At 39.1% G+C, this 17,368-nt stretch overlaps 1 protein-coding gene across 3 annotated transcripts in view; it reads right to left on the reverse strand.

Moving 5' to 3' along the window:
* Window positions 1-17,368, reverse strand: part of COBLL1 (cordon-bleu WH2 repeat protein like 1) — a gene marked incomplete at its 5' end in the record, with an annotated part of 121,256 nt that overhangs the window by 37,528 nt on the left and 66,360 nt on the right. For 2 of the 3 annotated variants that reach the window (XM_084643977.1, XM_084643976.1), the window contains 3 exons: window positions 2,135-2,363; window positions 4,020-4,221; window positions 14,227-14,412. In XM_084643977.1, the coding sequence (XP_084500103.1) occupies window positions 2,135-2,363; window positions 4,020-4,221; window positions 14,227-14,318 (523 nt within the window). Of the gene's footprint in view, window positions 1-2,134; window positions 2,364-4,019; window positions 4,222-14,226; window positions 14,413-16,495; window positions 16,686-17,368 lie in introns of those variants that run through there. The other variant, XM_084643978.1, reaches the window with a different exon arrangement.

Here is a 17,368-nt window from a genome sequence, read left to right on the forward strand (position 1 = left end):
GAGTCCTTCGTAAAAGATGGACTTCTGGGTAAGGCATGGGATTGGAAGTTAGATGTGTGTGAGCAAAGGCAAATCACTTCCCTGCCTTCTGTCTCAATTTGACCATCATTGAAGTGGAGATAATACTTCTTGATTCACAAGCCATTAATGAACTAAGCCACCCCCTACCCCTGTGAAGTGCTCACATCCTACACTAATAAGTACCATATACATTCATACATTTTGTTTAATTAATATGCTGTTAGGTAGCTGGTCATCTGACCCTGATGGATTATAAACAAAGAAATAATTACTTCCTTGCTGATTTTGCCCTTTCCCATATAGCAAGATGTGACAATTATGGGAATCTCTCTATGTACAACTTAATTCTGTTTGATATTGGGCACCCTCTATGTTTGTCCATGTGAGACTGAAAACTCCATTTTGAATGTAGGGCTGTTTTTCTTCTCTGCTATCTTTTGACATTCATGTTGGACTGAAATTCTGGAACGGGGCTTACAGATCTGGTCTTTGAAAGAGACTGTCATTAAAGGCTATTAATTAGTGAACAGACCTGGCCCACATAGAATAGAATAGTTGAAGGCTGGGGTAAGTGACTTTGCTCCAACTTCTCTGCAGAGAACTGGGATTTGGAGAGTGGAATTTCCCCAGCAGCAGAAAAAAGGAACCAGGTGTTGCTGGTGAGACATATAAAGAAACACATAGAGCAATAGAGAGGAAGCTTTGGGCAGGAGACAGGAATAGAAGGATATGCTTTCATAGCAGGGGGGTTCTGTTTAACTGTGGGACCAACTGAGGAAGAGAAAAGCCAGCTGACGTACAGGGTGGAAGATAGACTCTATGATTGAGAGAAGTCATGTGTAAAAGGGCAGGAGGAGAGGAGGAGTCCAGGATGACTCTGGGCTATGTCCAAAGAACACTCCAGAGGAAACTGTAAGGCAGGGAAGTGACTGGGCAGGTGTGTTTACTATTTTTGTCTAGATCTCTATATTTCTTGTGTTAACGAAAGTAAAGAGTAATGATGATTAGAAAAATTAGCAAAGCATTTCTGAGTGAACTGTAAACCCATAGCTCCCACATGGCTGGAGTTCCAAGAGAGGGTATACTTAAGCTACTGGAGAGCCTGAGGGGTCAAGTATTGATCCAGGAGGTCCCATTTCTGTGAAAGGGTAACAAACAGAAACTATGCCTTGGAAGTGTGCCAGGGGTTTCACCTACACCGCTGTAAAGACCCATAGCATGCCCATGGGTGGCCCAAGGGAGCTGACAAAGGCTCGCAGGACTTAGGCTGTGGGGCTAAAAATTGCAGTGTAGACATTCGAGCTCAGGCTGGAGCCCACGCTCTGAAACCCCCTAAGGAGGATGAGTCTAAAAGCCTGGGCTCCAGCCCAAGCCCAAACTTCTGCACTGCAATTTATTGACCCACACTCTGAGACTTGATGCTGTGAGTTTTTATTGCAGTGTAGACATATCCAGAGAGACCAAAGCAAAAGATAGGGCCACAGCCGACTTAGATCAAGGGAAGATTAGGAGATCTGGGTCTAGTGTGCAGCCTGGTGAGCGTCCAGCAAAGAGAGCACTATCAGGACTGTGTGAGACAAGACACTGAATTTTCTTTGGGGCTTGAATGAGGCTAAAACTGACACAGTGTTTTAAAAATAATAATATATTGTACACACTTTTGCTTAGTCATTTTAGCCCTCTTCTCCAAAACAATAACTGTTTATACTGACAGGTTTCAGAGTAGCAGCCATGTTAGTCTGTATCCACAAAAAGAAAAGGAGTATTTGTGGCACCTTAGAGACTAAACAAATTTATTTGAGCTGTAGCTCATGAAAGCTTATGCGCAAATAAAATTGTTAGTCTCTAAGGTGCCACAAGTACTCCTTTTCTTTTTGTTTATACTGAGGAATTTTATATAGAAGTTCTCTTCCAGAAGTTTATGAAAATTAAGTTTTAGGTGGCCCTTAGGTGGGTTTGGTTCTATAGCAGAATGAATGAAGAACATTACGAAGTATCTAGAAGGACATTCATTTCTCTAGAACACATGAAATCATAGATGTACAATATTTTTTTAAATAACATTTCCTGTGTACATACCTTTGTTGAGAAACTATATATACAAATATCTTACCTTTACTGACATCCATTGCATATAATTCCCTTAGTCCAACATCATTAAGAGATTTTGTTACATCAAGGGGCTCCTGACACTGGTAGTTCTTCAGCAATACAGTGTGCAAAGGATCAAACTCACATTTGCTACAGATAATCGGTATGAATTCATGAAGAGGTTCATGTGGACTCACTCTCACTACAGTCTTCTGTGTTTTCTTGTAGTTTACTACCACTCTTACCGTTTGCTGAAAAAGAAAATACAAACTCTATTAAGTAACATTCAAGGATACCAACAGAGAAAAACCTAAATTGTTACACAAACAGAATGTTGCAGCAACCATAGAAACTCCCCTGCTTCCCCTCCCCACCCAATAAGGGCTGTTTCACCATTGTTACAGTTTTATCAATATTACAAAGAGAACTCTGTAAGAAAAGTGTGAACAGATTTACCCTCTCACCAAGGGAAAAAAAAAAAGGAAACACCTGATTGATAGAATATCAGTTTTGGCTCATGCTTGGTCTACTCTTAAAAGTTATGTCAACATAGCTACGTAGTTCAGGGATGTTGACCAAAATAGATATCCTGACCTAAGATGTAGCTATGTTGATCGAAGAACGTTTCTGTCAATGCGGCTACTGTCATTCAGGGCCATGGTGTTCCTACACCAATGGAAAACCCTTTTCTGTTGGCATAGCCTGCCTCTACACTACAGAGTTATGTTAGCATAACTACAGTGATGTAGCTATGCCAATAATAGTCTCCGCTGTGTAGACTTAAAGTTACAATTCACTTAAGCATAAGTTAGAAAGGAGGAAATAGAATGAGGAAAAAATTAATTCTGTACTTTTTGAGAGCTTCATAAAAATGATACAAGTGTTTATTTTCTATTTCCCATAGCATGAGGAATATCCCTCATTTACACATCTGAACTGAAAAATTCTCAAAAGATGGAGCAATAACATGCAGAGCACATATTAAATGAAATATACGTAATTTGTAATCAGAAGGGTATATAAGTTATAGAAGTCCAGATAATGACTTATGAGCAATGGATTTTCAGTTTATGAAAAGGATGCTATATGTATGTACAGTTCTGCTGCTCATAGAGCATCTTTAGAGTTTATCAAAAGATACTTTCATGGAGGAGATTTGTAACTTTATATTATACTTCAGATTGTTGCATATAATTATTTACATTCCCAAAAGAACAAACAATTAGATTCACATCATTGTAAAATTCCAAAATCATCTAAACCCTGGAGTTACGGACTAAAGCCTAATCTCCGTGTAATGGTATATTGTGATGCCACCAGGCCATGATCTGAAAATATATTCTATTGAGAAATTGCATTTAACATAAATCACATTTAGATAAAAACAATCTGCAATGGTAGACTACAATCAGAAGATGTAGAGTACTTAATCCAGGGGTGGCCAACCTGAGCCTGAAAAGGAGCCAGAATTTACCAATGTACATTGCCAAACAGCCACAATAATATGTCAGCAGCCCCCCATCAGCTCCTCCCCCATACTGCCAGTGCCTCCCATCCACTCTGCCGATCAGCGCCTTCCACTCCCTCCCCACACCTCCCGATCAGCTGTTTCATGGTGACTCTGGGCGGTGAAGGGGGGAGAAGCAAGGGTACTGCAGGCTCAGGGGCGGGGGCAGGAAGGGGTGGAACGGGGGCAGGGCCTGTGGCAGAGCCAGGGGTTGAGCAGTGAGCACCCCCCGGCACATGGGAAAGTTGGTGCCTGTAGCTCCAGCCCTGGAGTTGGTGCCTATACGATGAGCTGCATGTTAACTTCTGAAGAGCCGCATGTGGCTCCCGAGCCACCGGTTGGGCACTCCTGACTTAATCTCTCTCTCTTCAGATAACACCACCGTTGGTATAATTCTTACCTCCGGCATTATAGGAGTGGGCTTTTTCTTATCCATATGTTTTGGCTTTAAAATCACCTTGTCTACTTCAAGCATTCCAATTGGTGTGTTGGGTTTGAATTTAATCTGTCTCTTCTCTGCTGACATCAGGTCTATGGTATAGCTTGATGGATTTAAATGATACTGTGCACAGAGAAAAATCAGCAAGTCCATCATGGGTGTGCTGTTAAATAAATAAAAAGGGGGGGACGGTAGGGGGTTATAATACCTTATGTTCCTTTACAACCATTATATAGGCCACAAAACAAAGTGCATTTCTGAACATTAGCAAAAATCATCTCTGCTATCCTAGACTAAATAATTACAGTCAACACACCCACTTTGTAATTGTATTCTTAGATGTTGTAGATATTACTTAAAAAAAAAAGGCACCTTTAATATGCACATATACTTACAGAGCTACTGTACTCCTGCAAGAGGCAATCTGCACAGAGGTGGCGCAAAATAGTGCATTTCTGAGCGTGAGAGGTGTTTTTGCCTCCTGACTTGCAATACAACATGGGTTTTGGCAGTGGTGGTGATTGGACAGCTGGTATAGTTTATGGTCCATTTTTTCAAAATGACGCATGATTCTGATGTCCAACTTGACGTACTTAAAAGGGGTCCAATTTCCAGAAATCTAAGCTCCTGCCCTCTGAAAAGTCATCTTTTAAGATGTCTTAAATCAGGCAACCAAAATGACTAGTCCTTTTGAAAATTTCGGCACATATGTTTAATGTATGGTATAGCACCTAGAATATACACACTTGGAAACAGATTTCTGGAGAAGGAAAAAGGTGCCAAAGCATACCCACTCATAACAGTAAAGTTCCCGACTTGTGGGAGCAGGATAATTAGATATTTGAACCTCAGTAACAAATTACTTGCTATGGCCATATAAAAATATCACTGTGAATCTAATAAAGAACACTTTCAAAGTCTATTTGCAGCTATTCATAATTTGGATTTTCCCCAAAACCAGCCTGATCTTGGCACACAATGAAACTATTTCAACTAACTCTTTACTTTACTTATTCCTTCCTGTTTCTACACAAACATACAATGGTGTAAAGAACACAAAACATTACATTTTTCCCAAGAACTTTGAACTGGAAACTTTAACTCATACATTGTATTACGATTAGATATACTGTACAAATAAAATGGCTATATAAGCCAAACTGTGCTCTTCTCCCCCACTCCTCAATATATTCCCAAATAGGAGCAGAGATGACTTCATAAAAAGAGAGAGCAACAAAGTTGCATCAGAGGGCTTTCACATACTGCATACATACTATATATAAAAGTTACACAATAAAAACTTTTCTAAAAGAACATTAAGGTTGCAGAGTCGAACACTCAGAAGTTAATAAATGCCAGAATTAAGGTTGCCTGAAAAATCATCGGAGGAAGAGAAACCACCACAACCACCATCCCTCATCCACAAACACAGAATACCCAATAGCCTGGCTCTATAGCCCGTTGGTTAGGGCACTAACCTGGGATTTTCATATTCCAGGCCAGAGCCATAACTACCAGGCTGTAGAGTTTCAGAGACATATTTACATCCACCCTGGAGCGAAGAAAACTTCCCATAGAGATTTTAATCATAATCCAGTATCAGAGGGGTATCCGTGTTAGTCTGTATCCACAAAAACAACATGGAGTCCGGTGGCACCTTAAAGACTAACAGATTTATTTGGGCATAATTTCAAGCCCAAATTAATGGTGTAAAATTTGCAAATGAATTGTAACTCTGCAGTTTCTCTTTGAAGTCTGCTTTTGAAGTTTTTTTGTTCAAGTATAGCTACTTTTAAATCTGTTATAGAATGTCCAGGGAGACTGAACTGTGATTGAAGTGTGAAGGGTGATTTCTGATTTGTGTCCATTTATTCTTTTACATAGAGACTGTCCGGTTTGGCCAATGTAAATGGCAGAAGGGCATTATTGGCACATGATGACATATATCACATTAGTAGATGTTCAGGTGAACGAGCCCCGATGGTGTGGCTCATGTGGTTGGGTCCTCTGATGGTGTCACTAGAGTAGATATGGGAACAGAGTAGGCCACAGGGTTTGTTACAGGGACTGGCTCCTGGGTTAGTGTTTCTGTGGTGTGGTGTGTTGTTGCTGGTGAGTATTTGCTTCAGGTTGGGGGGCTGTCTGTAAGCAAGGATTAGCCTGCTTCCCAAGGTCTGTGAGAGTGAGGAATCATTTTCCAGGATAGGCTGTAGATCGTTGATGATAATAATCCAGACACACAAAGGGGCCGAAGTAATGCTGCACAGGCAAACTTAATTCTGGCATTTCCTAACTTTTGAGTTGATTGCAACCTTAATGTTCTTTGCCATGCTTTTTTTAAAACATAGTAATATTATATATTAGTGCAGGAAGTAGAAAAGCTGTGGTTTATTTCCTCAGCACCAGCTTGCTATACACACAACCTTGTGGTGAAGGGATTAATTCATTAGCATTGGAACATAACTTACATTTCTAGGACCATATCAAAGGAAATATAGGATGTTCAATTGAAGTTAAAATCCATACACATTCCCAAAACAATCATGAAACTGAGCAGACTTTGAGGCAGTGTTGTCTAGAATTTTGTCCTGGGCACAATTCTGTGAATAAAACTATTTTGAAGGAGAATAGGTACCTTAAATTCATCTTCACAGACATAAGACACACAGAAAGACTGGTCTTTGCTTAGTAGAGACTGAACATAAGTAATAGGAGGATGTTTTTTAATGCCATGATTTAATTTTTAACTTTTAAAATTAACCCAGGTTATGATTCCTGTATTTAAACTACTTCTTGCTGGTTCTAGCACTGCTTATTTCCTAAGCAAGCTTCATTCAGGCTTCAGGGCTGGAATCATAGCCCTGGACACACAACAGAACAAGCACACTTTCAAATGTTGGAATTATTCAAAAGAACTTACTCCTAAATTCAGGATCATGTTAGCAGAGGGATGCTTTACAGTCCATCTGCCACCATTGAGCGCTAGGATATTATAGGCTAAATTCTGCTCTATTTTTATGTTTATTCTTTCCTCTTCATCTCCTAGAGGAATGTCGCATTACCTGCTTAAGCAGCAGGAGGCAGCACTTGCCTGGAAAAAACAAATCTGATTCAAAAGCATCAAGTAGCCTTCAATCTTGTACTGGGTTTGTGTAGAAGGATGGAAAAAAACTTCTGTGCCTTCATCCCGTCAGTACATGCCCGCCTGAGGGGTGCAGTAAGAAACTCATCTGTAAGCTCTTCACAAGATCAATTACATTTCCACTCAGGGAAACCATTCCTGAGCACTGATCATTTTCTTTCCCACTGGCAGGAAGGAAGAAAGAAATTGCTGTCCTCTTCCTTGTGCTCCCACCCTTCGAGAAGTAGTCGTCTCTCCCACCCAAGTGATCACTGATAAAACTTTGCAGAGGACCCAAAAACTGGGGGAGTGGCAAATAATGAAGAGGACCGTTCACTGATTCAGAGCAATCTGGATCGCTTGGTACACTGGGCAAACAATGTGTTTTAATAAGGCTAAATGTAAATGTATACATCTAAAAACAAAGAATACAGACCTTACTTTCAGGATGGGGGCGACTGCGAAAAAGATTTGGTGGTTGTGGTGGATAATCAGCTGAACATGAGCTCCCAGTGTCACACTGTGGCCAAAAGAGCCAATGCAACCCTGGGACGCACAAACAGGCAAATCTCAAGTAGGAGTAGAGAGGTTATTTTTATCTCTGTATCTGGCATTGGTGTAACTGCTGCTGTAATACTGTGTCCAATTCTGGTGCCCAAAATTCAAGAAGGAAGTTTATAAGTTGGAGAAGAGCCATAAGAACAATTAAAGGATTAGAGAACATGCCTTCTAGTGACAGAATCAAAGTTCTCCATCTATTTATACTGAACAAAGAGAAGGTTAAGGGGTAACTTGATTAGAGTCTATAAGTATATACATGCAAAACAAATATTTAACATTGGGCTCTTCAATCTAGCAGAGAAAGGTATAACACAATTCTTGTAGCTGGAAATTGAAGACAGATAAATTCAGACTGGAAATAAGGTGTAAAATTTTTAACAGTGAGAGTTATTAACCATAGGAACAATTTACCAAGAGTCCTGGGCGGGTTCTGCATCACTGACAATTTTTAATTCAAAATTGGAAGTTTTTCTAAAAGATACACTCCTGGAATGATTTTGAGGAAGTTCTCTGGCCTGTGTTATACAGGGGGTCAGATTAGATGATCACAATGGTCCCTTCTGGCCTTGGAATCTATGAATCTAAGTGGATAGAAGGAAAGAGGATGGGCTGCTGAGACTGACCATTACATTCTCATCTCCCTATGGCTGAACAAGAACAGAGACAGCGGCTCCATCAGCTCAATGGCTCCCAGCTTATAGAGAGAAAAATCTATTCATTTTATTTAAAAGGTTGGTAACTTAGCACAGACTCTAGCACTATCGGCTGGGCATCCCCGGTCCTGGTGTTGCAGGTGGGAGACAAGAGCAGAGACAAAGATCTCCTCCTTTACATATAAAGGGAACTATATTTTAGGCACAAAAAAATCCATTTCCCTGAACCTCTCCAAAATCCTAAACCCCAACTCAGTCCACGTTGGGATGATCCAAGTGAACAACAGTGGGCTTCATTTGGAGTAGGGAAAAGGGGCATGAAGAAGTATTTCACAAAGCTTCCAAGATATTAATGTGGGGAGAATGCTAATGTTCAGAGCACAAAGGTCCTCCTTGCTCTTATCTGCAGGTCTTTTTAGGCTGCTACTGTGGCTTAAACAAATGTTGCTTCCAGCTACATCCCCCCGATTTATGATACCATAATCAAAATCTTAACCTTTAAAAGTGGATTTTGAAAGCAAACATATGAAGCAGGATTTGGCAATATCCTATTTCTGCACAGTGTCTGAAACAAAAAGAAGCCAGCCACATTCTGTAGTACAGGTGACATCATCTCTCAATATTTTCTTCATTGCTAACACTAATGGGAATACTGGCTCACAAACTGGAAAAAAATATTACGAAGAAAGTTGAAATGAATTCAGTAAGAGAGGTCTTTGCTACAAGAAACTTTAGGCATCTGATTACCCCACTGCTATGTATTTGTCAGCCCAGATGTCCTAACACAAAAAGAAGAAATTAGCTCTGTGAACTTTACTGACATAAAATTATATATATTTGAATCATGTACAACCTTTTATTGAAGACAGCTTCATTGTAATATTAGGAGTTTCAGTGCCATAACTTTTCAGCCACATCTGCTTTCTACCTTTCTAACCAAAGCTTAAATAAATGTGTTTCTCCATTAAAAACACATTAGAAGAACATTAAGGTTGAAAAACCAAGCATTCTCAAGTTAGTAGATGCACCCAAGACCATTCCTGAATCCCCAACTCTTATCCTCACCTCTTTGCAGTCAATGTAGGCTGTTCCTCCTTCTACCCTTTACATGCCTGGGCACCAGTAAGGGGAGCATGACAGCACAGGTATAGGAGAGTCTCCTGACCTCATTTCTAGTGTCTGGTACCATAGCAGAGCCAGACTAACAGACACACTAGTTGCACACACAAAAATGCTTGTTCAGTCCTGGGCTGGAGCATGCTCAGTGAGCTCTATGAGGGCTGAACGTGGTTAGCGTGGCTCATATAAAACTCTGTGAAGATGGAGCATGCTCAGTGTAGAAAGAAAGAATGTCTGGAAAATTTAGCTGCCAGCCTCTAACAAACCTCTACCAAGCATGTGCAAACAGTGATTTACACAGGTATGTAATCTGGCTCAATTTGGATAGATTTTAATAGGGATAGCCAAAAAAGCACCTCCCTGACCTAGGGCAACCTCACTGCCAGATATCAAGTCCCTGCTCCAAAGTCTAGAAGCACTACAGCTTCTCAGGAAATTGTTGTAAGAATTTTTCAACGTTGGCTAAAAATTTATTTTTCCTTAACCTCATTCTCCAAAATTGCTGAACCTTTTTGCTGAAACTTTCCAAAGCTTCAGCCTGAGGCAGACACACAGCATGGAAAAACTCAGCTTGAATGGTTAGTCTGGCAAAATTATAAGCAGCTGAACACAGGGTTTTATAATGGGAGTATCCAGCAATCTGAACACACACACACACCCTCCTTTCCTCCCCCTCTCAGAGTATTATGACTGCATTTGTTTCTTCACATAATTTTATTTAAATATTTCTACACAACTGAATTACTCTTTTGGCTTCTTGTATTAATTCATTCCCTGGAAGTAAGATTTCACATCACATTTCTATGATTCGATGATCACCAGTTCATAAAGTTTGTTTTCAACTGCACTACTTTTTTTTTTTTTTTTTTTGGGCAGTTGTGGCCATCCCAGAAACTAAAGATAAAAATGCTTCAATGAGGCCCCTTGTTGTTGTAACACATCCTTAGTAGTTAAATAATTCTTAGTGTCATGACTGACTCAAAGTAAATTGTGTCTACATGCCAACTTATGGATGCAGCTGACACAGAAGGTCAAAAGGCAGAGTCCATCAGTAAATAATTGTTAAAAAGTAACCCAAATGTCACGCTGGAGTAATTTTTAAAGTAGCATTTTCTGCTAAATTTTGTTTGATAGAAATATTTTTATAATCAACCTTCCATAAGACATGACACAGCCACAAGAAAATGATAGTTGATATGTTAATCTGACTAGCGGTATTAGTTAAAAAAGTAAACGTATTTACAGTTAATTATTCAGTGAATTATTCTGAATCTGAAACCTTCTTGTGCCGTCAAATAACACAAAGGACACAAACAAGGCTTTGCCATCCCTGTATATCCTGGGTTGCTCTTTGCACATCCTCTATGTTGTTAAGTCACATAAATTTTCCCAAATTACCATTTGTGATTAGTGATTACAAAAACATATTTGCACACTTAAAATACCTTTCCATAAGCCTCCAGTTTACCTGTTTCTCTGAATAATGTTTTTATATTTTGCAATGAACAGTAATTATTTCTGCTTCCAGATGTCTTTTAAAGCAATGAAAAAAGATGTAATGTATGTTTACAACATGCTGAGCAATAAATATTTGGGAACCTCTCATCACAACATAATTTAATTTTATACACACACACACACACACACACACACACACAAGAACTACTCACTGTTCAAGCTCTAATCTCCTCATCTTTAGCTCTGACTGGGAAGATTAACAAGAATTCTCTAGCCAACATAAGTGGCCAAGATCATATAGTATTACTGGAAGGTTGGAAGGGCACTCAAACTACTTTTTTTCCATTTCTTTTAACAGTACGGAAACTACAATGGTTAATGTTAAGTAACTTTTGCTCTGTGTAACTGACTGCTCTTATACAGAGAACTGTAGAAATAGTTTGTAGCCAGGTTTCTTGTAAAAAGGTTTACAGAATTCAAATGAAGTACTCACACAGCCTACTTTTAACAACCTAATGAACTTCTCTTCTGAGGGAACTAATGTTAGTAGTTAAAAGGTTAGCAGTACTGCCAAGCCCAAACATTCAAAAATCATAAATCAGGCCCGGAGGGGGAAAGAATCACTGGACTGGTTTAAAATCCTGTGGAGACCCTTTATCTATCTTCTGGATTTTGAATCTTTAGGGTACAATTGGGTAACATTTCCAAGCTTTTCTCCCAAACAATGAGAACTAGAAATGTATTTTAAAAACAAAACAAAAGAAGAACAGCTAAACTTCTCAATTACTTAACTCCAGGGGTTTGGACTTTCAGAACAACAGATACCATGAGGTTCACGATAACATCATGAAAGTTGGCAGCACTGTGTCAGTAGTCATCAAAATTCTTCCAGGTTGGGAAAAATCTATTTCATTTCCATATGACTAATTACTTAAGCCTATATCCTTTTGCACTTTACTCCTCCTTTCCCCCCTCCCAAAACACACAAAGAACATACTTTTAAGGTAAAAACATAATTTGTTAATGATTATAAATACAACAGTTTTTGAAAACGGGGACAGCAAAACATGCAAAGCATGTTATTCACTAACTATAGAGTAAAGCAACAAATTACTAGGAAGAATATCCTAAATGACTGGAAGTACACAGAAACCGATTTAAAAAAAAAAATCCATCAAGGATGTAAAGAACACAGATTCAGCACAGCTCTTCTGGAACCATTTGTAACTCACTAAGCTCAGCGTAACTGCACATTCAGCAAAGTGGTGCAGCAGAACACAGAAAACTGCACAGAGGATTCATTCTATGGCATTCTGACACTCGAGCAAAGTGAAGAAATGCAGTTGGTTGTAAGAAAATATAACTTCCCTATTTTCTTTCCTGTGCTCAGTTTAAATTTCTATACTACACTAGATTTCAGCTCAGGAATTTTAAATCTGTTCTTGGGTCTAAACAGAGGAATGAATAAGACAAAAACCGACAAGTAATTTGTCTATAACATATTTAGAACCAGGTAGATCTTGCTATTTTTCCACAGACTAACAATGCCAGCATACAACTGGACACATGATTAGCGATCTCTGCTCAAGACAGACCCAAGACTAGAAAAATACAGTTGTTAGAAGTGTGTCTGCAGAGCAGAATGGTGAAACCTGCACAGTATCTCCCTGCACTATGAATGGGTCTAGCAAACACTAACAGCTGCTCACTTTCAAGAACAGTAAAAAAAAAAAAAAAAATCACACATACTAAGCAGCAAAATCACCACTAAAAGCACTAATTCATGGGATGACAAAACTGCCAAAAGAATCAGTATACTTTATGTTTTTAAATGACACATGTATGCTCACATTTTATCTGATAAAGTTGTGGAGCCACCTTTCTGAACACTGACAAATTATACAAGCCACAGTTCAGTTAGGTGCGAGAACAAGCAAAATTCCTTTACCAAAGAATCTTGGCATTCTCACTACCTCAGTAAATGATTTCAGAAGATGTATCCTTTTTCAGAAACACTATCCTCAAATCAAAGTTCTCTTTAAGATCATCTGGGGCCTAGAAAAGCGCTATGATACTCTGTCAGTTACAGACCCTAGTGAATAAAGGGCAAATATAACTCTGCTAAGTGAAAGGCTTGCCCTTTCTATTGAAGGGGAAAGTCTGCAGACATGAGGGAGCAAACCATACAAGGATAAATTGCTTATTAAGTAATGAGGGGGATACAGCTGCTTACTAGTTTAGGTTACATAATTAAAAACAAACAAACACAGGGACAACACAGAGGCAAGCAAAGAAGAACAAAATATACATGTGGGTTCTTTATTTCATCTGCCAGACTGTGAAAGCAACGAGCTGGCATTTAACCTGCTGCAAATCATGCAACCAACAGATTTATCTTTTCTTGTAAAGTCTGCCACGTTGAACTGAGATGTTATATACATTTTCCACTTTGCTTTAGGATAGTAGGATTTCTGACTCCACCACAACAGCTAGTTTTCAGAGCTTTCTGAATTGGAGTGGGCTCAGTACACAAAGAAAAGCCTCACTTAAATTTACTGGCTTGCAGTCACAGTATGTTCTATTCTCTGATTGGCTTTACTTTAAGAGATTCAATTAAAACATTAATATAACAGAGGCTTGGATAGAAAGCATCTATTTCTTTTAAAATTTAGAGAGTTTGAAAGCATCAAAAATTTTTTGGCACCCATTATCTTTTAGGACACAGTTTCTAGGATTCATTGCAATCTAGAAGTAGTAATGAGATTGGTGAGAAAATCTTGAAGGCATCACTTCCTATGTGAATAAAATAACAGGTTACTCACCCTTGAATAATTGATTTAACTAGGAGTAAGAATGAATCCATTTGTGGAGATGGGCAGCTACAGTTCCTCTACCTTGGGTGCCTTCTTACGCAACACACACAATGACTGATAAAATTATTTCACCCCTTCCATTCTTGCTAATTTGGTTCTTAACACTCCTTGCCATAAGTAAGTTTTTAAATCTTAAAGTCTGGAAAAACACACTTTTTGGGGGGGGGAGGGGGAGGAGGAGAAGAGTACTGAAATATATAACTATATACTTGAATTTTTCCCCATTAACAAGTGATTAGTATCAGAGCACTAATTAAACAACTTATTTTCTTCAGAGGTGCAAGTTTGAGTATGGATTTAAGGACTGTGTAAGTTTGTCCGGAAAGTGTAACCGCAGACAGTAGAAACTGAATGTCATTCTCAAAAAAAATTTCTACCCATACCTGCCATTAACAGTAGTAGATTTGATCACATCCTCTGGAAGGACCACAGACAATTCTATGTCTTTATCAGTTATATTCTCTTTTTGTTCCATGGTGTAATTAGTTGGTTCTGTATCATCAAATGAAGAAACTTCAAAGTTTTTTGTTTCAGATGGAGGAAGAGGAGCTTCAGTTTTAGCTTTTCTTCTGAAATAAAAAAAGAATTCAGAAATGTAAACAAAAAATACAACAAGCACTACATTTTTATAGTACAATATAGTGCCAAAATATTCAGTTAGTGAATAATTATGCTCAACACAATGCTTTCCCTATGGCCCAACAGGAATATCAGAGTGAAAATGACCAATATTATATTACTTTCACCCTCATGTTGTGCAAGCCAGGTGCCTGAATATCTCACAGAAGGATTGTTAAAATGTTGTTAGTGGTGGTGAATCATGACAGAAATGTATTACTTAACCACACTAAGGATCCAATAAAACCAAACTGTATTCAGTTTTACATGGTGATTTTTCACACTGTAAATAAAAAACAAAAACAAAACCACCTTCTATCATGCAACATGTATGTTTTTAGATTTTGTTTTGTTTTGTTTTTTTAAATGAAGAAAATAGTGTTTTTCTCATGTTGCAATAGTAAAATCCCCCAGAAGATTTATTACACTCTGTTAGTGAAATAGAGAAGTCATCGTGTAATACAACAGTGCCACAGGAACTATGTTCTGTTGATGATACGCACATCTTAAATCTACAGTGCAGGTGGGCTTGGGAAAGTTCTACTTTTCCCAAATCATCTCTGTCTTTCTATATTAAGGATTTGAAGTATTCAGTCATTACCTTTATGAGACTCATAAAAATGGCAATGAAATTGCAAAAACCAAAAGTGTTTTCTACATATTATTAATTGTTATATTCAAATGTTATTTTTGACAGTTTGTGTTGTCTACTTGTTCGGCTTTGAAACCTGCAGGGGCAGAAGTGAATTATATGCGACATCTAGCCTAGTTATATTGGTGCATTAATAAAATAACAATTTCATGCAAGACCTATCAGCAACAATATTGTGCCATCACACCACCAACATCTCTCACTTCTCCTCCCCTTACAGTTAACCCAGCTGTGATATATGCTCCACAGAAATATAAATAAAATATGGAAATAAACTTGCAGTGTAAGAATAAAATGTTTTATCATCTGCTGTGTCTGCCCAGGATCATACTACTCTTTTTCCTTTAAAAAGAAGACTGTTAACTGATGTAGCCTGAAGTTTCTGTGCCAAACTCAGTTGTGACATAAATTGTGGTATAAGTTACCCACTGGACGTAAGCTGCACATAGTATGAGTTTAAGTTGCAATATGGTGCAAGTCACACTTCTTTGACAACAAGCAGGAGTGAAAAACGTAAAAGTTACATACAGAAAAAAAACCAGCAACATCTGTATACAGAGTACCTACTTGTGCTAACCTAGATTTTGAGGACAACATTTAAAAAAAAAAAAACAGTAACAGTATAATTTTCCCTGACAAAGAAACCCCTATTATTTAATCATTTGTAAATAATGTGTTTAAATTTCAGGGGAAAGGTTTGTGAACTCAATCCTCAAAAAGGGAGTGATTAAACTGCAAGAAGGCATTACTCAAAATTATACTTTAAATTCCTGAAGTAATATCTCAGTTTGAAAGAACAACCAGAAATCAGTCTTCAGTGACAAAATACTTTAGGGCATTCAAAAAAATTTCCAGACACATGCAGTAGACTTTTCTTCCATTGATGCAACAGTCATACTTTATTTACAGAAACTCTTCAGGAAGCTTGACAACTTATTAAAAAAATTCCCATAACTTTAAAACATTGAGCTGAACATGAGGGAAGTATTTGAAAAAGTATGAACTTTATATTCAGTGGAAAAGGATATATTCCTGAAACATTTCCCCAAAAATGTACAGCTTAAGAAAAGTTCATGTACAGAACTTCAAGGCATGTATTAACTTGTATAATCTCTTTGCTTTTATATCCTTCATCTAATTGTTAAGGGAATGCTGAAGCTTACACTCACTACAAAAAACAAATAAATGTCAATATAGAAACATGTTTTAAGTATCTGCATGCCCCAAATGAAAGCAATTTACTTTTAATGCAAGCCCAAAAAATGTCAATTACTCTGATTACTTGCAATGACCTACAATGCACGAAATTAGAACAAAGCTTTAGCATACAGAGAATGGAACACATACCTTCCCTGCAAAAACTGAAGCTCAAAGCTACTTACACTTAAGAACAAACAGCAAGGTCCACAGTAGCATTGCAAAACAAAACTATGTAACTACTAAATTGTGACAAGATTTCACATGACCAATCAGTCTGTTTCTGAAAGTACTTAAAGAGCTTTGAACTTCAAAAGTCCAAGTGGAATAATTTAACTATTCACATCCTCTACAGCAGTTCACAACCAGGGGTCCGTGAGCCCTTTCAAGGGGGCTGTGGGGCCATGGAGGGCATTGCCCCTCTCCCCCAAATTGCAGCGCAGGAGCACGACAGTCCTGGGGGCAGCTCCACACCTCCCCCTCCCAGTCACCTCTCCCCACCCCCTGGCCAGGTTGAAGGCTGGAAGCCAGAGCCAGGCAGTGCGGGATAGCTGCTGCTCTGGCTGTGCCACGGAGCACGCAGTGGCAGCTTTCCCACTTCTCCTGCTGGTGCCCCAGGTTGAAGCTGCTTCTCAGCTCCCAGCCCCCTTTGCTCCCACAGAGGCAGCCAGTAAGAGCCGCCCAGATTAGGAGACCCAGTTCCATGGCTGGCAGACCCCTCTGGAAACAGGGACCGCAGGGGAGTCCTCCCAGCACACAACCCCTAATACCCCTCTCCCTTTTCCCCTGAGGCTACACCCTCCCTGCACCCTGAGCTATCCCCTGCCCGCACACAGCTCCTAGCTACCCCCTCCCTGCACCCACAGCCACCCCATGTGCACACAACCCCAGCTACCCCTTACCTGCACCGAGCTACTTCCCTGCCTGCACCCTAAAATTTTCAGAATTTTTGAGCTAAGCCCCCCACGTTTGAGTTTTAATTTTTGGTTGCGCCTCCCCTCCCCCAACACAGACAGGCTGGGTGGCCTGCTGAGGTGAGTCAGAGGGTGGAAGTGGCA

Source organism: Lepidochelys olivacea (genome assembly GCF_965140295.1).
Source record: "Lepidochelys olivacea isolate rLepOli2 genome assembly, chromosome: 11".
NCBI lineage: Eukaryota > Metazoa > Chordata > Testudines > Cheloniidae > Lepidochelys > Lepidochelys olivacea.